The sequence below is a fragment of the Schistocerca piceifrons genome, chromosome 3 (genome assembly GCF_021461385.2).
Source record: "Schistocerca piceifrons isolate TAMUIC-IGC-003096 chromosome 3, iqSchPice1.1, whole genome shotgun sequence".
Taxonomy (NCBI): domain Eukaryota; kingdom Metazoa; phylum Arthropoda; class Insecta; order Orthoptera; family Acrididae; genus Schistocerca; species Schistocerca piceifrons.
Genome location: NC_060140.1, coordinates 678847365 through 678869381, shown reverse-complemented (window position 1 = coordinate 678869381; position 22017 = coordinate 678847365). Strand labels below are relative to the sequence as shown.

Sequence of the window (22017 nt, the reverse complement as noted above, 5' to 3'; positions counted from 1 at the left end):
CTTTCCATGTCAGAATTTCCCTCCACAAAAAAATGGTTCAAATGGCTCTGAGCACTATGGGACTTAACATCTAAGGTCATCAGTCTCCTAGAACTTAGAACTACTTAAACATAACCAACCTAAGGACATCACACACACCCATGCCTGAGGCAGGATTCGAACCTGCGACCGTAGTGGTCGTGCAGTTCCGGACTGAAGCGCCTAGAACCGCTTGGCCACAGTGGCTGACTTTCCTCCACACAGCCTTGGCATTTGAGGCAAATGTATTTGTTCGGATGCAGACTCTTAACAGCAATACACCACCACTCTCATTTCAGTAATTATCCCAACAGCCTAGTTCAAAAGCAGTTCTCTCGGGCCATCACGTCCAATCCTAGTGCTGCTGATCCCACCAAAAAACAATTTCAGAGCACACCACTTGTCACACAGTATTATCGTGGTCCTGAATGTATCAGTCAGCTACTTCAACAAGGCCATGACTTCCTAAAATCGTATCCTGAAATGGGATCCATTCTGTCTGAGAGTTTGCCCACCACAACTAGAATAGCTGTTCATTGCCCTCCCAGTGTCCGCAATATCCTTGTCAGACCCTGTGCTCCTTCTGCACCCATCTCCCTACCCTATGCCTCCTACCCATATGAATGTCCCCACTGCAATACTTGCCCTGTGCACCCTCCTATCACCACCTATTCCAGTCCTCTAACTGCCAAAACATATACTATCAAAGGGAGAGCCACCTGTGACACATGTCATATACCAGCTGTTATGTAAATACTGTTTGGCCTGTTACATTGGCAAGACTACCACCAGTTATCAGTCAGGATGAATGGGCATAAATGGAGGGTGTATACAGGTGACACACATTATCCTGTTGCAGAGCATGCGGTACAACATAGCAGACATTACCTTGGTGCCTGTTTCACCACATGTGCCATCTGGATTCTTCTGCCAGACACGTTTCTCAGAACTCCGCAGGTGGGAACTAACACGACAAAATGTCCTTTGTTCTCACCACCCACCTGGCCATATTTACATTAAGTACTTCTATCTCAGCATTTATTCACACTAACCACTCATTTCTTCATTTTGTTTTCTTACAGCTTTCATTTTCTTACTTGCCTAATTTTCGCCATCCCGTTCCCACCTTTGTACATAAAATGCCCTTAGCTTTTCACTCTTATTAACTCGTGCATGATGTTTTAGTAGTAATCTCTTGTCTTGTATATTACCCTTTATTCCACCTTTAAGCTCTCAGGTATTCAAATGTTGTCCAGTGCAGTTCCCAGCAATCAATCTTTCCTTCTCATCCCATCAGGTAAGTCTCCCCTGACCAGGGTTCTGGGTGACTTTTCTGAACAGTATCCCTTTCCCTAAACCTGTCCAGTCCTTTTCCTTCACCCCTCTTCCTTCCCTTTCAACTCCTCTGTCAGAAGAATGAGCCACTGGCTCTGAAAACTTTTAAAAGTGAAATTTTTGTGTGTGTGTGTGTGTGTGTTCCTCTGCTGCCACTTGTTGAGTAGATTTTTATATCTATCCATTTATACTGTATTCAAAATTATGGTTAGTTATGCAAAAATTTTAACCAGTCTCTTAATCATTTGGTGAGTTATGTCACTCTGTGCATAAAAATTAGGTCAACAAGTGTATAATGCCAAAGGGTGAATCTAACAAGCCCAGAGTCAAAGTCAGCCATTGAAAATTTCACTGGTCACAATCTTTAATGTTAATTATGTCATAAGTTAATTAAACAATGTAAAATCAAGGTTGGAAAATCCACAGTATTACGCAAAGGATAGATTGCTATTCGCTGTAAAGGTGACTTGTTGAGTTGCAGACAGGCACAATGAAAAGACTGTTACACTGAGCTACCAGCCAAAGTCTTTTTCAGAAACAAAACACATACATAGTCACACAAGCATACACACCTCTCTCTCTCTCTCTCTCTCTCTCTCTCTCTCTCTCTCTCACACACACACACACACACACACACACACACACACAACCACTGTCTCCGGGTGCTCCAGCTAGAATGCAACTGTGTTGAACAGAAGCTGCAATCTGGAGTTGGAGGGGGGAGGGAGTGAAGTGACCACTGCTTGTTGGAGCATGCAGGAACTAGATGGTGGCAGGACTAGGCTGCCAGGCACAACATCAGAAGGCTGGGGGGAGGACAAATAAGGAGTGGAAAAGGAGAGCAGCAGAGAAGGGGAAGAGACAGGTGGATGCATTGGCAAAGTGTGGTGCAGAATGAGGATGAGGGGGTGTGAATTGGGAGGAGGTGATAGGACAGAAGGGGGTGTAAACTGGTGGGTGGAGGGTGTGGGGCAATAGGGTACTGTAGATTGAGGCCGGGATGATTTTGGGACCAGGGAATGAGTTGTAAGGATTACTCCCAACTGTGCAGTTCAGGTTAGCTGATGGGGGAGTGGAAGATCCAGATGGCCCTGGTTGTGAAGCAGCTATTGAAATTGAGCATGTTATGTTCATCTGCATGTTGTGCCACAGGATGGTCCAGTTTCGTCTTGACCAAAGTTTGGCAGTGGCCTTTCATCCTGGTGGGCAGCTGGTTGGTAGTCACACCATTATAAAAAAGATGTGCAGTGATTGCAGCAGAGCTGGTATATGACACAGCTGCTTTCACAGGTGGCCCAGCCTCTGATGCAGGTGCCCATGGCTGTGCAGTGGATTTATTTGTAGACCTGCCCTTCAAAGGAATAGTAGTTACGTGTTACGATAAAGTTAGTAAGGTTTACAAGGAACGAGGTACTGGGTTTGGAGTCACAAAGATATTGATAAAGGCAGTGTTCAATAGTGGCTAGACCATGGGTATGAGGGATGTTGATGTATAGGAAAATAGTGTCAAGAGTGATGATGACTAGGGATGCAGCAGGTAAAGGGATGTGGAAAGTGGAGAGTCATTGAAGAAAGTGGGTGGTATCTGTAAGGGGGAGGCAATATTTCAAGCAGTTGGTTGTAGGTGTTGGTCATTGAGGACCAAAATTCTTTTAGTGGGTGCACCAGCTACAATGAGGCATGCAGAATTGTTGGATTTGTGGGTCTGGAGAGCATGTAGAAGGTGGGTATGCTTGATGTTCTAGAGGTGAGGAGAGAAATAGATTCAGGGGAGAGGTTCTGGAAAATTCCTAAGGTTTTAAACAAGGATTGGAGGTTAGGTTGGACTTCTGGGATGGGATCACTGTGGCAGAGTTTATTTGGCAGAGGCGTGCTGCCAGGTAATCACTGTGATTCAGAACAGCACTGGCTGAACCTGTGTTTGCATGTAGGATGATTAGGTTAGGATTTGTTTTGAGGCTGGATATGGCTGTCCTTTCTTCTGCTGAACGGTTGGTGTCCTTTGGAAGGGACCTGGGAAAGGCTGGTGAGGCAAAGTTGGAGGTAAGGAATTCCTGGAAAGTGACTAGATGGAGGTTAAGTGGGAGGGGGGAGGATCACCGTTGGTTGGAAGTACGAACTGGGAGAAGCTAAGTTCGATGTTGACATTAGGTTGGCGTTGGTGATAGGGATTGGTGGCAAAGAAGTGTTCCCATTGCAAGATCAGGGAGAAGGAGAGCAGGTCTTTCACAAGTCCAACATGGCTAGTAGGGCAGAATGTGAGGCCTGTGGATAGGACTGAAACTTCTGCGGGGCTAATTTTGGTAAAATGGTTAACACTTTGGGCCCTGAGCCATAGCGCATGAAGCTCTACCACAAGGCGTAGCTGTTTTTAGCGTATTTTAATGTACTACAACTCTTAAGAATGCTGAAGATTAGATGGGTAGATCACATAACTAATGAGGAAGTATTGAATAGGATTGGGGAGAAGAGAAGTTTGTGGCACAACTTGACAAGAAGATGGGATCGGTTGGTAGGACATGTTCTGAGGCATCAAGGGATCACCAATTTAGTATTGGAGGGCAGCGTGGAGGGTAAAAATCGTAGAGGGAGACCAAGAGATGGATACACTAAGCAGATTCAGAAGGATGTATATTGCAGTAGGCACTGGGAGATGAAGAAGCTTGCACAGGATAGAGTAGCATGGAGAGCTGCATCAAACCAGTCTCAGGACTGAAGACCACAACAACAACAACAACAACAACAACAACAACAACTCTTAAATGGCTTTTTTTATAGTAATGACATTACCCTTATTGAAAATCATAAACTTTCTAGTTTGAAGCTATGTATAACGCTTTGTTCTTTTAATTAATATTTGCTTTCATGAAACTATCAATTATAGCATTGTTTTTGGAAGAGGAAAAATTGGTCAATGATATATGCACTTAATGCTCAGAAGGAAAACTACATTATTTTAAACAAGAATTTTAATAATTATTTATACTACTTGTTTTATATACAGTAACCTCCTTTGGCTTTATTTTAAGATGCAATTTTGGTCTTTGTATGATGAATTTTGAAACACGGGAGTTTACACAATGCCACTTTGCATTTACCACACTGGTAGCTTGTGTCTTTACGCCACACTTTCCCAGTAAGGTTTTTGCCTCTCAGAGAACACACTACACATTGTTTTTGCTTCTGTTTCTTGAATATTTGTGTCTCAATCTTTTCCAGAAAAAGTTTCCAGTTGATAGTCTGGAGAGTCTCGAAGTACCAGGTTGTGGTTCGAGTTCTCTGCTGTCTGCAAGGCCTGCACTGATAGTTGTCATAAACTGTGATGTTGTGAGGTATTTTACAGTTACCTTGTTGTACAATATACTTGAATTTATTATCACAATTAGTATTATGTGGAATGACAACTTTCTTCACCACTTCACAATTTGATGCTCAACTTCACAATTTGATGCTCAAAAGCCCCTATGATAGTCGTTGGTTTGATAAGTCAACACCCAACTTGATTTTATTATAGTCCACCACACAGGCTGGTTTTGACTTCTCTCTGCCTCTCTTATCAATAAACGTCACAATCTCAGCAGTGTACCTTGTACTTATCATGTGCACATTTCTTTTGTCGTTCCAACAGAATGCCAAGATATTTCCTTTACACCTAAAAATTAATTCACCTCACTGAAGTTTCGGATCTTTTATAGCAGAAGGTAATCCCTGTCTAGATTTTCTTGTAGTTCCCACAAGAGCAATTTTTGCAACTTCCAGTTCTGAACCAAGGACTGGACTGGTGTAGAATCTGTCTGTAAACAAAGTGTAACCTTTTCCTGACAGGTTCCCAAGCAATGTCTTTACAAGTGTCACTATGTCAGACCTCTCACCTGCATAAACAGAAAAATTACAGACATAACCTGTCTCTGACTCTGACAACATGTACAGTTTTATATCATATTTATTTGGCTTCTGTGGCAACTATGCACATGCCTTCATCAATTGTAATGTTTTGAGAGGATGTATATGCTCGCTGTAAATTAGCAGACACCATATCCAGGAGGGGTCTCACCTTGTGCAGTGGGTCATAGCCAGCCTCTCCTTTTGTCTTAGCAACTGAATTGTCACTGACGTGAAAGTTTCTCAAAATAGAAAGAAACCTGTTGCGTCTCTGGATGTTTGGACAGAAATTACGTGACACAACAGGATTCTTGGACCAGTGGTCTTGTATACAGGGTCTCACACTTACACACATATGGACTACAATTGCCAGAAACTTTCTTATTTCTATGAGAGTAACTCCTTTCCACTTGGATAATGAGCAGATAGGGAAAAGGAATTTGTGCTTCGTAATTTCCTTATGCTTTGTTGTGCACATAGATTAGTTTGCTGCTTTCTATGATTCACCATACTCTCTGTAAGTAAACATAAAAAGAAGTCTAGAGGTGTGATGTTCTGGTCTCAACTGGTAAGGTTGCACTTTCCAGCGTGTTCTGAGAATGGATAGATATTTGGCACATGATCAGTAGTCGTCCAGCCTTCCTCAGAATCGGTGCGGCACGAAGTTGTTGGTCTCACACTCACCCTTGGTCGCCCATGCACTGCAGTTGTGGTATCAGCAGGAACATTGGCAATACATGCTTCTGAAGAACTTGGACGCTCGCTCTCCTCATCTGAATTTACCATAAAAGTAGTATTTGCAAATAAAATCGCTACAGTAGTTACGTAATGAAAGCTCTTTCAATTGAAATCTGAATAAAAATATTGCATATTTTGTTATCTGCATTTCTTACCAGAAGACTCAGAATCTTCTTCTTGAATATAGTCTACGTCATCATCAGAATGAAGCAAATCATCGTACTCTGAAAAATCAACATAACTTTCTTCAAACTCGCGCGATAACTCACGAGCGATTTCATCATCCGTCAAACCATGCTTTGCCATGACGACACAACTGAGCGCGTGTGCGGCAGAATATTCCCGCTCAAAAAAAAAAAAAACATGTAAAGGAAGGAAAGGGAAGATCAAGCACACGCGCTTCTAAAATTACGGGCGTCGGATTTTCGGGCTGGTCAGGCGTGCCCGTATTTTAACAGGCGTCAGCCTCCTGAGTGTCAACAACAGTGTCCCACAATTGTTTCGACTCAGGATTTAGTAGGGTGTTGGTAGGGAGTTTTGGGTGATGTGGTAAGTTGAAAAGATCAGCTAGGCAGTGTCTGGTGGTACGAGGAGTTGATGAGGAGGCACACTTTAGGTGGGATACGGGTTCGATAGTGGTGCTCCAAGGCACCAGTAGGGTACCAGCAGGCTGGATAACTTATGGAGGTGGTGTCTGGAATGCTGTTACAAGTATGGGAGTGCAAGAGATTCAGTTTCAGAGATGTGATGTTTGTAGTATGGATTGTGCAGTAACAGTATGTTGCAGAGGGAACCAAGGTGGTTCTGGGATCCCTGTACCATGGAAATGTGTATTTGTAGTACCAGGTTTGTGAGGAACAGGGGCTGGCCGAACTTGAAAAGGTGAGGCTCATTCTGAAAGGAAGATTGAGATCCAGAAAAAGGAATTTCTGTGGTTAAGCCGTTTTTGGGGGAGGGAGAATTCATAGTTTAGGCAGCAGTCAAGGAATAGGATCTGGGACTGGATCTTAATCAGGGAAAGGGATACTTCACTGAACTGGTGCAGAAAGATGGAGCAGGGGTCCATTGTGGCAGGGATGGTATTGGAGAAATGGGAAATAATGCAGGAAATGGGCAAATGAAGGCATTAGGTGGTTGTGGGGGGAGCTGGATAAAATGAAAAAAAGTGCGTAAAAATGCATACACATATTCACAAACATGTAAACATTCACCACACAGGAATGTAAAAAAAGTGCATAGGATGGAACATATAAGGTATGGGGGTACGCCCATTTTGGGTGAAGGGAAGTGGGGGGGGGGGGGGGGGGGGGGATTGATGAGGTCAACGTGCACAAGTTCACGTGGCACGAGTAGGTGTGGAAAATAACACTTTAAAATAAGTGAGTTTGAGGGAGGAAAGGTGATCAATAGGAAGATTTTGGGTCATGAGTTTCTGCACCAACAGTCAAAGTGGTCATATAGTCATCTGTTGTGCTCAGAGATGACCATTGGTACAGTGTGACCCAGATGTCAGAGAACTTGTGGTTTGGAAAGTGATTGAAAACACAGAGGAAGAAAAGAAGAAATAGACACTGAGTAGAGTAATGCTTTAGAGATAGCGACAAAGGAAATCATCACTGGATTGTGGAACAGATCAAATAATGTAAAGTCCTGATTGGAATATCAACAGTGTTATGAAAAGGAAAGATTACTACTCCCCATAAAGATGAAATGTTGAGTTGCAGACAGTCACAATGAAAAGACTGTTACACAATGAGCTTTTGGCCAAAGACTTCTTCAGAAAGGAAACACACTCCCGTTCAGACAAGCAAGCGTACCTCACGCACAGAAGAGTGCTGTCCTCAGTCACTCCAGTCAGAATGTGACTGTGTCAATCGAAAGCAGCCATCTGCAGTGAGACAAAGAAAGGAGAGTGATAACAGGATATGGGTGTGGGGAGAGAAATAAACGTTGCCTGGCAAAGTGTGCAGGGACTGGACAGAGGCAGAACAAGGCTGCCAGGCACAGAACCTGGAGACTGTGGGGAAGGGGGAGTGGTAGGGTGGGGTGGCAGGGGAAAATTGACTGACTCCTCCACCAACATCCCAGATGTCCAGCATAACCTCCAATTCCTGCTGAAAGCTTTAAGCCCTTCCCAGAACTCTGATTTGAATCCCATTTCTCTCCTCACTCCTATGGCATACTGCACACCCACTTTCTATAAGCTGCTCAAGATCCACAAACACAAAAATCCTGGATGCCCCATTGTAGCTGGTTATTGTAATCCCACTTAAAGATTTTCAGCCCTCATTGACTAACACCACTGACCAATTGCTCAAAATTTAGCCTCATACATTATAATAATAATGGTTTATTTGTCCATAATAACTTTTACAGTCATGGAAATAGTCAGTCAGTACATACACGAACAATAATAATAGTTTAGTAGTAGAAATAAAGTACATACAACATCAAAAATCCTTGATGGCGTACAAACATTTAGCAATTAACAGCTGCTTTAATTTTATTTTAAATATGTTTCCTTTTAACATTTTTATGGTATTTGGCAGTCTGTTGTAAAAAAAATCTTCCAGCAGAAAATGGATTATGATCGGTTGCTTTTTTATTTCTGAATTTTATGTGGTAATCCTCTTTCTTCCTTGTATTATAACTATGGATATCATTATTTATTATACTGTGCTCCATATTTTCTTTTACAAATAGTATAGTCCTTAGAACATATAATGAATACACTTAGTATATTATACTTAATGAAGTATTCTCTACAGGATTGACGTTTACTAATATTCGCTATTATCCTAATTGCTCTCTTCTGGGCTCTAAAAGCCCTATCCATGTATGCTGTTGGTGCCCCGCTCCAAATCTCAATACCGTATTGTAGGTGGGAGTGTATAATACCAAAATAGATTTGTCTTAAGACTGGTGACGCTATTATGCTAGAAAGGCGTTTTAGCAGGTAGGTATTACACGAGATTTTTTTACACATCAAAGGTACAGGGTGTTTCAAAAATGACTGGTATATTTGAAACAGCAATAAAAACTAAACGAGCAGCGATAGAAATATACCGTTTGTTGCAATATGCTTGGGACAACAGTACATTTTCAGGCAGACAAACTTTCGAAATTACAGTAGTTACAATTTTCAACAACAGATGGCGCTGCGGTCTGGGAAACTCTATAGTACGATATTTTCCACATATCCACCATGCGTAGCAATAATATGGCGTAGTCTCTGAATGAAATTACCCGAAACCTTTGACAATGTGTCTGGCGGAATGGCTTCACATGCAGATGAGATGTACTGCTTCAGCTGTTCAATTGTTTCTGGATTCTGGCGGTACACCTGGTCTTTCAAGTGTCCCCACAGAAAGAAGTCACAGGGGTTCATGTCTGGCGAATAGGGAGGCCAATCCACGCCGCCTCCTGTATGTTTCGGATAGCCCAAAGAAATCACGCGATCATCGAAATATTCATTCAGGAAATTAAAGACGTCGGCCGTGCGATGTGGCCGGGCACCATCTTGCATAAACCGCGAGTTGTTCGCAGTGTCGTCTAAGGCAGTTTGTACCGCCACAAATTCACGAAGAATGTCCAGATAGCGTGATGCAGTAATCGTTTCGGATCTGAAAAATGGGCCAATGATTCCTTTGGAAGAAATGGCGGCCCAGACCAGTACTTTTTGAGGATGCAGGGACGATGGGACTGCAGCATGGGGCTTTTCGGTTCCCCATATGCGCCAGTTCTGTTTATTGACGAAGCCGTCCAGGTAAAAATAAGCTTCGTCAGTAAACCAAATGCTGCCCACATGCATATCGCCGTCATCAATCCTGTGCACTATATCGTTAGCGAATGTCTCTCGTGCAGCAATAGTAGCGGCGCTGAGGGGTTGCCGTGTTTGAATTTTGTATGGATAGAGGTGTAAACTCTGGCGCATGAGACGATACGTGGACGTTGGCGTCATTTGGACCGCAGCTGCAACATGGCGATCGGAAACTCGAGGCCGCTGTTGGATCACCTGCTGCACTAGCTGCGCGTTGTCCTCTGTGGTTGCCGTACGCGGTCGCCCTACCTTTCCAGCACGTTCATCCGTCACGTTCCCAGTCCGTTGAAATTTTTCAAACAGATCCTTTATTGTATCGCTTTTCGGTCCTTTGGTTACATTAAACCTCCGTTGAAAACTTCGTCTTGTTGCAACAACACTGTGTTCTAGGCGGTGGAATTCCAACACCAGAAAAATCCTCTGCTCTAAGGAATAAACCATGTTGTCTACAGCACACTTGCACGTTGTGAACAGCATACGCTTACAGCAGAAAGACGACGTGCAGAATGGCTCACCCACAGACTGCGTTGTCTTCTATATCTTTCACATCACTTGCAGCGCCATCTGTTGTTGAAAATTGTAACTACTGTAATTTCGAAAGTTTGTCCGCCTGAAAATGTACTGTTGTCCCAAGCATATTGCAACAAACAGTGTATTTCTATCACTGCTCGTTTAGTTTTTATTGCCGTTTCAAATATACCGGTCATTTTTGAAACACCCTGTACCAACCACTGCGTCCACCAAGTTTACACCATCCCCACCCCTTTACCTGCTGCACTCCTACTCGTCACTTTTGATGCCACTTCCCTATATGTCAACATCCTTCATGCCCATGGTCTTGCCACTATTGAACAATACCTCTCCCAATGCTCTAATGACACTAAATCCAGTGCCTCATTTCTCACACACCTTACTAACTTAATCCTAAAGCACAACTACTTCTCATTTGAATGGAAAGTATACAAACAAATCTGTGGCACATCCGTGGGCAACTGCTTAGCACCTTCCTATACCAACTTGTTTCTGGCCCATCTAGAGGAAACCTTCCTAACCTCCCAAAACTGCGAACCGTTTATCTGGTTCAGGTTCATTGACAATATTGCCATGAACTGAACTCATTCTGTCCTCATTCCTATCTTCTATCTGCTTCATCTGGTCCTCCTCAACATAGTGTGCCACCTTCCTGGATGTGGACCACCACCTCTCTGATAGCTCCATCACACCTCTGTCCAAATTAAACCCAACAGCCACCAAAATTACATGCATTTTAACAGCTTTCATCCCTTCTGCACCAGAAAATCTCTCCCAAAGAGCCTTTCAACCCAGGGAGGTTGTATCTGTAGCGACAAGAACTCCTTTGTCCAGTATGCTGAAGATATCACAAAGGCCTTCACAGACAGGCACTATTCCCCCAGACCTAGTCCACAAACAGGTTTCTCATGCCACAACGCAGTCCTCCCACTACACTCAAAATCTTCTTTGTCACCCAATACCACCCCCGAATGGAACAACTGAACCACATCCTTCTTCAGGGCTGCCATGAAATGAGGGGCATCCTATTCAAGATCCTTCCCACCCCTCCTAAAACAGTTTTCCCCTGTCCACCCAACATCTAGTCTACCCTTATGCCACTCCCAATCCTAATCCCTTGCCACAGGGATCATATCCCTGTGGAAGATCCAGGTTAAGGCTGTCCAGTTCACCCACCCAACACTTGTATTCCAGTCCTGTCACAGGCTTATCCTGTGCCATCAGAGGCCAGGCCACCTTCGATAGCAGTCATGTCATATACCAACTCTGCTGCTATCATTGCACAGCTTTTTATATTGATATAACAACCAACCAGCTGTTCACTGGAATGAATAGCCACGGCCAGACTTTGGTCAAGAGCAAAGTGCACCACCCTGTGACACAACATGTAGTTGAGCATAACATGCTTGATTTCAATGGCTGCTTCACAACCTGGGCCATCTGGGCCCTCTCCTCTACCACCAGTTTTTCTCAACTGTACCGATGGGAGTTATCCCTATAACAAATTCTCTGCTCCCAGAATCATCCCAGCCTCAATCTACAGTAATCCACTGTCCTTGTACCCTCCACCCAGTACTTTCTACTCCCTCTCTCCTATGATCTCCTTCCAATTCATGTCCCCTCAACCTCATTGTGCGCCACTTCCAGCCAATGTGCACATCGTCTCTTTCCCCTCTCTGCTCCTCTCCTTTATCCACTCCCCATTCTCCCATTTCCTCCCCACAGCCTTCCGACATTGCAACTGGCAGCCTTGTCCTGCTACCATCTAGTCCCTGCACATTCCACAAGGCAGTGCTTACTTCTCTCCTTCCCACATGAACACCGGACATCGGCACAGTGGCACATCGCTGCATGGTCTTATGAATCTCTATACCTTTTTCATCTTGCCAATGGCAGGGTGCAAATTCATTGTCTTTCAGGGGAACAGCTCCTCGACACCACTACTGCAGGACAGAGACAAGCTGGCAGTGGTTCCATTATGCTCTGGCGAACGTTTACATGGGCATCCATGGGTCCAGTGGAGCTCCCGCAAGGTACCATGATGGCCAAGGTGTATCGAACACTGGTTGCAGACCACATACACCCCTTGATGACGATCATATTTCCCCAAAAGCAGTAGCATTTTTCAACAAGATGATGTGCCATGTCGCAAGGCCGGGAGTGTGATGGAGTGGTTCGAGGAATACATGGGAAAGTTCCAGTTGATGTTCTGGCCCCCCAACTCGCCAGATCTTAATTCAATCAAACACATCTGGGATGTGATTGAACGTGGCGTGGGAGCTCATCAACCCCCTCCCTGGAATTCTCGGAAATTGGGTGACTTTTGTGTGCAGATGTGGTGCCAACTCTCCTTTCCAGCGACCTACCTAGGCCTCATTGCTGCCATGTCATGTCACCGCTGTTATCCATGCCAAATGTGGACCTACCGTCTATTTGGTAGGTGGCCATAATGTTCTGGCTGATCAGTTTATACATGTTATGGGAAATTGGAACAAAATAGCAATTAAAGACAGGAAAAAGAAAAACATATTAGTAGCAGTGTAACTAGAGCAGGTCGTAAACTCAAGCTTGCTCTGTCTCATGTTCCTTTATTGAAAAAAATACGTTCTTCATTTGTGCCATTGTAAGTCAGACCATAATTCCTATTTTTTCTGCATATCTTCCCCTTGAAAAAAGAATTAAGAGTGGTGAAATTGACAGCTCTGGAAAATGGTAATAATAGTTGAGAAGTGTCTTCGATGTTTGAAACTGCCACTCCTGCTTCCCTACAAGTATCAAGCCTTAGCCTCTGCTTTTCCTCAATGTCCAAAGCTCACCCCCATGCCATACTAAGTGCATACCCTTGGTATCTGTTAAATTTTTGCTATTTATTCTAATGTTGACTGTTTCTGTGATAACAGAATCCCTTTGTGAAGTGGTTTGAGCAAAAATGCTCATTTTTCCTCTCGAATTATATATTATGCCTGTTTTTTAGGTAATGTTCAGCCAAGGCCATCTTCTCAAGATTCCTTTGTTTAATGTGTCGTGAATGCACTGCACATTGCTCAGCAACAATGCAAATGGTTTGACCTATTTAAATACTACCATATTCACAGGAGATACCATACATGCCAAGAACTTGAAGACTATATTTTCTTTAATGGGAATAACATATTTCTTATCTTCGAGGCAGGCTGGAACACTGGCCTCACTACGGGTCTCTTCAGCACGCACCCTATCTTGCTAATTGTTGCTCCACACTATGGAAGCAATGCAGCTGGCACACTTTCTTCCTCTGATTTAGAAGGTGTCTTTTGTCGGTGGCACTTGAAAGCTTTAGCCAATTCTCCTTGGCTGTAACTACTTTCTCTGAACATGTGCTTCAAATGCTAAAATTCAGACTCCATATGGTCATTGTCAAATATGCGGTAATTTTGGCCTCTGTACTAAAAATGTTCCGTACTACTTTCTTGTTTATAGGGTGGTAAAAGGCTGTTGGTATTTAAGCATTGGTTAGTGTGCGTCGATTTCCTGTACACTGAATAATCAAGCCACCCTCCTGCCTTCTGTTCAATTAAAACATCCAATAACACAATCTTGCTGTCCGTCTCCAACTCATCAGTAAATTTAATGTTAGGACAGACACCATTCATGTGGTCGACGAACTGCTGCAGTCATGTGGTCGACGAACTGCTGCAATGCATTCTCACCATGAGGCCATATCGACAAGGTATGTCATCGTATCTTGGGAAGCAAGATGGTCACTACCTCGCAGAGTTCAGAGCTTCCTCCTCAAAATGCTCCATGAAAAAGTTCACGACAGCTGGAAACGGTGGGGATCCCTTGGCTGTGCCATCCGTCATCTCATAATATTTGTTGTGATACCTAAAGTATGTTGTTGCTAAGGCTTGGTGGAACACCGTGCCGATCTCAGGTGGAAACTGTAGGGCCGATGTTGGGATGTTTTGGTTGAACAGAAGGCAGGAGGCCAGCGTGGGTCTTTCAGTGTACAGGCAATCTCACCAACAGCTTTCACTATCCTGCACTCAAGAAAGTGGTACTGAACACATTAGCACACAGGCCAAAGATTGCTGTATGTCTGATGATAACCATTTAATGCTTTCAAGTGTCATTGATGAAATGTCATGAATTGGCAGAAGAGGCCGAGCCAGCTTCATTCCTTCCATTCTCTGGAGCAACTACTAGCAAGACTGGGAGTGTGCTGAAGAGACGTGGACTGAGACCAGTGTCCCAGACCACCTCCAAAATAGAGATACATTACACGCTGTTAAAGGCAACATAGGTCTTCCAGGTTCCTGACATGTATGGTGTCCCCAGTGGATGTGGTAGTATTTACAGAGGTCAAACCATACCCTCTGTTGCCAAGAATTGTGCAGAGCATTCACGACACATCAGACAAATATAACTTGAAGAGATGGCTGTGGCTGAACACTGCTTAGAAAATGGGCCTAAAATTCAATTTGAAAAAAGTAAGTGTTTTTGCTCAAATCACATCGTACTGGGATTATGTTATCAAAGAAGTTGCCAAATTTAGAATAAACAGCAACAGTTTTAACAGAGACCAGGGGTACGCACTTAGTAGGGCATAGGGTGAGCTTTGGACATTGAGGGAAAGCAGAGACGTAGGCTTGGTGCTTGTAGGGACACAGGAGTGGCAGTTTCAAACATGGCACTGGCCACTTGCACCACGTGACACCACTCTGTAGGACAGAGCCACTATGAACTGCCCAACTCACTTTCCGTGCATGCGCCACTCCGGCCCTCTCTGGAAGATTTCAGATGCTGCCATTATATTTATATAAGTGATCCATGTGTCAGCCCCGACAGTCATTGATTTCAACTCCTGATGACAATGGCGGAGACAGCTATCGAAAGCTCGATTGTTTTATTCAAAATGACTGAGAAGATTTTATTGAAGCGTGCCACCACGAAAAACTCCGAGGACAGTTGGAAAGTTGACCAGTGCTTCTTTATTGAAGGAAGATTTTTCATTTGTGCTAATCTGCTCCTGGCCATAAGATTTATTTTTTCTGCAAATCGTCCCTTGAGAAAAGCACTAGAATGATGAAATTGTCAGCTCCAGAAAACTTTAGGGTGTTTCTTAAGGGCATATGAGAAAATTTCATTGTAAATACAAATGGTGAAATTTATTTGTGTACAGACTTTCATTTTAAAAATATTTACAAATAGTTTGTCAAGCACTCGGTTAAGATTTGAAGCATTGTGGGATCGTTCAACTGCCATAAACAACTGTAAATTAAGACATTCAACTTTTCCTTTATTTAGTGTTAATGGAGTGAAATGTAATCCTGTCAAAGTTGTAAGTTGTGTACTTTTTGAGCAAAGGCCAAAATATATAACACTGGTTTCATGAAATATGCTTCTGAATTCACAGTATATGGAATTACATTGGAAGTAAAATTAATAGCTAAAAAATTCATAAAACCTATAAAGTCTTAAGTAGGAAGTCAGGAATTCTCTTTCACAGAAGTGCAGTTTTATTAGATGAAGCACTTCCACTAATCATACATTGGAAATACTGAAATATTAATGATATGTACTGGATATTGTTGGTATTGAAGTCACTGATCAAATCCACTAAATATCTGACATTTTATTACCACACTTCTCAGTACAAACACCGGTACTGTATGAAGCTTTTGTTTTCTAGAATTTCATACTCAATCATTGTTCTCTCCATCTCTATTCAGCTGGATTTGAAGACAATTTAAAGATAATTTTCTTGTATTACATGCCTGCTTAAATTGTAGCTCTGTTTGAAAATTGCCATCAACTCTTTTGACTGTAATCTTTTCTTCATTCAGAACCAGTGGCATGTACATATTTTGTTACCTCCTGCAGATTAAAACCGTGTGCCAGACTGGAGCTCAAACATATGCCCTTTGCCTTTCGTGGGCAAGTCCCCCTACCAGCTGAGCTATCTGAGCACAGCTCATGAATTTGAAAGATAAGATATGAGGTACTGGCTGAAATAAAGCTCTGAGGGTGGTTTGTGAGTCGTGTCTGGATAGCTCAGTTGCTAGAGCACTTGCCTGTAAAAGACAAAGGTCTCAAGTTTTAGTCCTGGTGTGGCACACACTTTTAAACTGCCAGATAGTTTCAGATCAGTGCACACTCCATGCTTCTGAAAAATTTGTCTCCTTTCAATTCTCCATATTTCTTTGACTACACCCATTATGCATCATTTGGATTTTTGTTGTATCTTCAGTGGCACCAAGTGGTTCTGTGGCACTCAACATTTCTTCAGGTGGATTATGCCTTAAATGTTAGCCATAGCAGTTTTAGGACTGGATACTGAAGTCTGCATTTGCGTTCATCTTCCACAACGTACATCCCTGTAGGCAACAATGACAATACAAGGCAGTGTAATTATAGACCCAACAAATGTGTTACATTTATCATATCTGCCAATGGATTAAAAAGATGTACAGAGTTCCTCATAATTTTTCATTCTTCTGTGTGTGTTGATTTCAGCAGAAGAGCTGCTTTTTGCCAAAAAAAGCCATCATACTGAAGTGCATGCTATTTTCAAGAATTCAAGTTGATATGTATTGGTGAGATATGACTGTAATTCTGCAGACTGATTTTATATATATGGAAACAGACACTTTGCTCTACTCTCTAAACACGTAGATACAGTGTATTCAGTGCAGAATTTTAAAGAAACGCCTTCCCCTGTGCACTATTTCAGTTTAATTGTGTAATTAGTTATTCATGATGTTTTAAAAATAATTTTATTTAAATAATACAGTTTTGCACCTATTTACTCCTATTACCAAATTTCTTGTTGTATCATCCAGAATGTGGAAAATTAAACTGTTACCAATTAAAACACTTTGCATTTTCATTATTTAATATTTATAGATATAATTGCATCTATCACACCATTCTCTTTTCTATTGATTATTTATATTGTTTCCACAATGACAAACTCACCAGTTGTTAATTTTGAATTGGATCTTCTAATTTTATTAATTTAGAATTACTTTGAAATACATGCATAATCTTTATGTTTAATATCTAGTGCTTCATGATCTCCTCTTCTTTTTGTCTGTCATTATTACAACTGGACTCTGCAGTTTTCTCCAAGTTTCAAGCTCATCTTAAACTTACTAAATGCTCACAGCTCATTACTAGTCAACTCAGATTTAAATCTTAGCTTTTTTGTACTTCTGAACCTCTTGTGCCAAGCTGTTCTTACTCCAAGGATTGAAGTCCGTTTAGGATCATTACATTTTTCCTTTACCTGTTCCTATTTGTCTGTTTTCTCTATAGTAAATTAGTGTTTTTAATAAGGAATACAATTAGGCTCTTCTCATAAAGCCTTACACACACACACACCAGTATCTGCAGCAAATTTCATCCTGCAGTTTCATCAGGATCTTGAGGAAACTTGTTATTCTGTCTAGGTAAGAAGTATGCAAGAAGCCATGGACAATGATTCAACTTTTTTTTATGTGTGAAAATAGAACACTTGTTACCCTTTAATAAGGTAATTACTTCATCTCATTTCTTCAAATTCACTGACCTTTTTTTCCTTCATCTTGAGACTGTGGATTGAAAAGAAAGTCAAGCAGTTTTGAAAGCAACATTTATTTCAAGTTGCAAACAGTACTTCAGAAACAGATGGACTCATTCTGTTCATGAAACTTTCCTTGAAGGTTCAGTACTACATCATGCCTTACACCTGCCACTGATTGACAACTTTGATCTAGCTCCAAGTCTTTTCCTTCTGTGAAGTACATTTGTAAAAACTTGGCATTTTCTTTTGTTAGAAAGAGAAGGGAGCCCCTCCTGTGGAATATTTTGTATTTTTATACAGATAATGAGTCATCTATATATCTAATTTGGTTGAAGTTGCTTTGGGCATTACAGAGAGATGCTTCGTTCCATATAGTAAGTGATATGTTTACCAAGTTCACTTGAAATCGATCCAGTGGTTTAGGAGGTGATGTGGAACATATGATTTTTAAAGGTACATGTAGATATATTATGCTGCTTGCATATCAATAAAGTTACATCTCAAGAAGTAAATGTAACTGCTTTAGACAATGAATTAAGTAGAAAAATATTATGTTGTTATATTCATGGTGAAATTTTATATGAGGAAGTGCTAAATTTAAGAGGAACATCTCATTGAATTCTGTTTGTGATGTTTTTTAATTAAAAATGCATTATAATGTAAATTCATATCAAAAATGTTATGCGATAAGACAATGTCCTTCACATTTTAGGATAAATGTTAAGACTAGTCGTTAGAATGAAGGAATGTTATCGAGTTACTTCAGTCATATCTGTGTGTATTACAGTCTAATACTTTGTTTGCAGCTTTTGGAATCTTTCATCGATGAATTTTTTGACCAAAATCCAATTAGTCAGCTTGGTATAATCATAACAAGGAACAAGCGAGCTGAAAAAATTACTGAACTTGCAGGCAATCCAAGAAAACATATAAAGGTACAGTACTTTATAGTTTAGCTATTGGGAAATAAGATAAAAGAAATACATTTCAATAAAATTACTGCAGTCAGCTGGTTGTTTTATTAGCATCATTATGTTATTTAATACACATAACTTTAATTTTTATGGTATCGATAACAGCTCAACACAAAGGTTATTAATAAATTCCATTTGATTGAATATTTTATGTTTAAAGTAAAACAGAAAAGAAAATATTGACTTTATATTGTAAGATTGTTTGAAGTTGAAAAATTGTTAAAAATAGAAGCAGAGAACAAAGAGGAGAGTAAGCATAAATGAAAAGCTGAATTTGACAGAAATTTGATTATTTCAACTTCTTTGTATTAACAGTTGTTTGATTTCTTATTATTTCTTGCTATTTTTTGTGTTCAGGATTTATTACCTTGTTTTGTAGAAGAGTATTTGCTCACTTTGAAATAGACAGCAAAGAAATCTACACATCTTGTATTGTAAGAAAGATCATTACTGCTTTGTACTAAAATGCAGCACAAACTAATACCACATCAATTTAAAATGCGCCAGAGAAGAAGCATTAACAAAAATGGAGTTTATGTAATGAGAAAAATATAACATGAATTTTCTGTGTGTGGTTGTGTTGTGAGTTCCTAAATTTGTAAACTTCAGTAATTCGAGATAATGCAGACCCAAGACAACACGAATAATCCTAAATACACAAACATTTCTTTTTAAGGTTTATAATTTAGGCAGTAACCAGAAGTTTATTTAAATTAAAGCATTACTGGTTTCAGATTGATTACAGATCCACCTTTAGATGGCTCTTACAAATTCCCTTGCTTTCGACCTGGGGCCCCATTTTGTACTCATTGCTGGTTTTGTGCGCTAAGATAAACATAAAATTTTTCATTGTAAACTTATGATAGATTTCTTGTTTTTGACTTTCACAGAAACATTCATGAAGTCAATAGAACATGATATGTGACAAAAAAACCTTTCAAATTAAACACATTTTTGGACAAGCACTGTGTGAGTGTTGTTAAATTCTCTGGAAGTTGCTTTAACACACACCATTCTGTTTTTTTATGGCAGCACACATGCTCAACACTTACAAAACATGTCCCAGCTTCACATGAGAGGCAAAACTAATAGCTTCAAAGATGAAATAGTAGTTAAAAAATGCTAAGTTGCAGATGCTGTATAAAGTGTATGTTTTAAAACAAAGCTGTTATTTACTGTATTTATTAAACATGGCAGTTTTCACATTTGAAAGCCCAGTGCATTACTTATGCATTACTCTCCAGAAACAACAGGTTTGAAATTATCACCCTTTAGCTCCTAGAATAGGGCTATGCAGAAATATTGAATCAATCTCGTCAGCAGGCATTACAAGGATAGAATCTCCACCGTTACCTGAAGATGAAATGTTAGAGGTAAATCCAATGGGGAGGCCTGCATTATCTCCCAGTGTAAAAAAATTATTCACATGAACTGTAGTCTATTCTAAACAATATCATTTATTTTAATTATAGCTGAATACTTCGGGATTTGTTTTATATTTTTACAAAAAATGCTAACTGTGCACAGATGTCTGCAAACTTGTCCTTTATTCATAAGCAACTAGTTAGTGTAATTTTGTACTTTTCTGAGTAAGCAGTGTGTTATTGAAACAAAACATACCATTACTTAGCTGTCGAAAATGGTATCTTTTTAATGCTTACTGGGCTCTTCAGTGAACATTGGTTGCAGTTAACATGATCGTTAACTAGGGTGGTAGTACCTACAACCTTAGTATGTGTCCAGATTGATCCAGTGTTTATTCGGCTACAAAACCTGTTAGTAGAGGAAAACAATTTCTGTCAGATGCGCCTAAACCTTTTAGAATCTGCAGTATTCTGTGAAATGTGCTTGTAATAGGCTTCAGATTGAAGACCTCCTTTACTTCAAGCTTAAGAATCTGTATTGACTGAGAGGAAGAATGTGAAGCATTACAGAAAAGAGTGAACGCTGATGATGGCACCATTGTTGTTGGCTGCCACCTGGTATCCCACCAGAAAATTTTTAGTAATTGAGGGATCTAATTCTGCAGAATTGTAGACAGACCATTCAAGACCTCTGAAAAACCTTGGGAATAAGCTATGATGCATGTGAATGTGTTATGTCAGGAGAATTGAACATAAAAAGGCTTTTGGTGAAGTTTGTACCACAAGTATTTCAACATATTACAGAAGAGTCTGCCAGAAACTTAAACAGTAGCTTTAAGGTGATCCAAAATTTCTTTCAAAGGTTGTCAGTTGTACAAATGTCGGATTTATGGCTCTGACCCTGAAACTAAGTAGCAATCATTGCAGTAGAACAGCGTTTCTTTTCCCTTCAGCCAAAAAAAGCTCAAAACGTGGAGAGCAACTTTACGTCCTTGTTTGTTTATTTTTTATGTTGACATGGTTGTTTATAATGAGTTTGTCCTCCTATTCAGACAGTCAGTAAAGTGGTCTATCATGATGTGGACATAAGGTGAAAATATCCACAGGTGGGGCATACATATGATTGGATACTCCATCATGACAATGCATGATCGCATGCAGCCTATGTTGTTCAGGAATTTTCAACTGGAAACAAGATGACAGTTGTCCCCCCTCTACCGTACCACCACACATAACTACATGTGATTTCTTCCTCTTCCTCAAGATGAAACCCAAGTTGAATGGGCAAAGGTATTATACATTGGAAGTGATTCGATCAGCACCTCAGATGGTTTTAAACGCACTAACAGCAAAAGCCCCTCCATAAACCATGGACCTTACCGTTGATGGGGAGGCTTGGGTCCCTCAGCGATACAGATGGCTGTACCATAGGTTCAACCACAAAGGAAGGGTATCTGTTGAGAGGCCAGACAAACATGTGGTTCCTGAAGAGGGGCAGCAGCCGTTTCAGTAGTTGCAGGGGCAACAGTCTGGATGATTGACTGATCTGGCCTTGTAACACTAACCAAAACGGCCTTGCTGTGCTGGTACTGCGAACGGCTGAAAGCAAGGGGAAACTACAGCTGTAATTTTTCCCGAGAGCATGCAGCTCTACTGTATGGTTACCTCTTGGGTAAAATATTCCGGAGCTAAAATAGTCCCCCATTCGGATCTCCGGGCGAGGACTACTCAAGAGGACGACGTTACCAGGAGAAAGAAAACTGGCGTTATACGGATCGGAGCGTCGAATGTCAGATCCCTTAATTGGGCAGG

The 22017-nt window shown here is 41.1% G+C and overlaps 1 protein-coding gene across 1 annotated transcript in view; it reads left to right on the top strand.

Moving 5' to 3' along the window:
* LOC124789962 (general transcription factor IIH subunit 2) overlaps positions 1-22017 on the top strand; it is a 116287-nt gene that overhangs the window by 45783 nt on the left and 48487 nt on the right. Inside the window, exon 3 of the mRNA XM_047257498.1 lies at positions 18674-18802. Within this exon, the coding sequence (XP_047113454.1) occupies positions 18674-18802 (129 nt within the window). The remainder of the gene's footprint in view (positions 1-18673; positions 18803-22017) is intronic.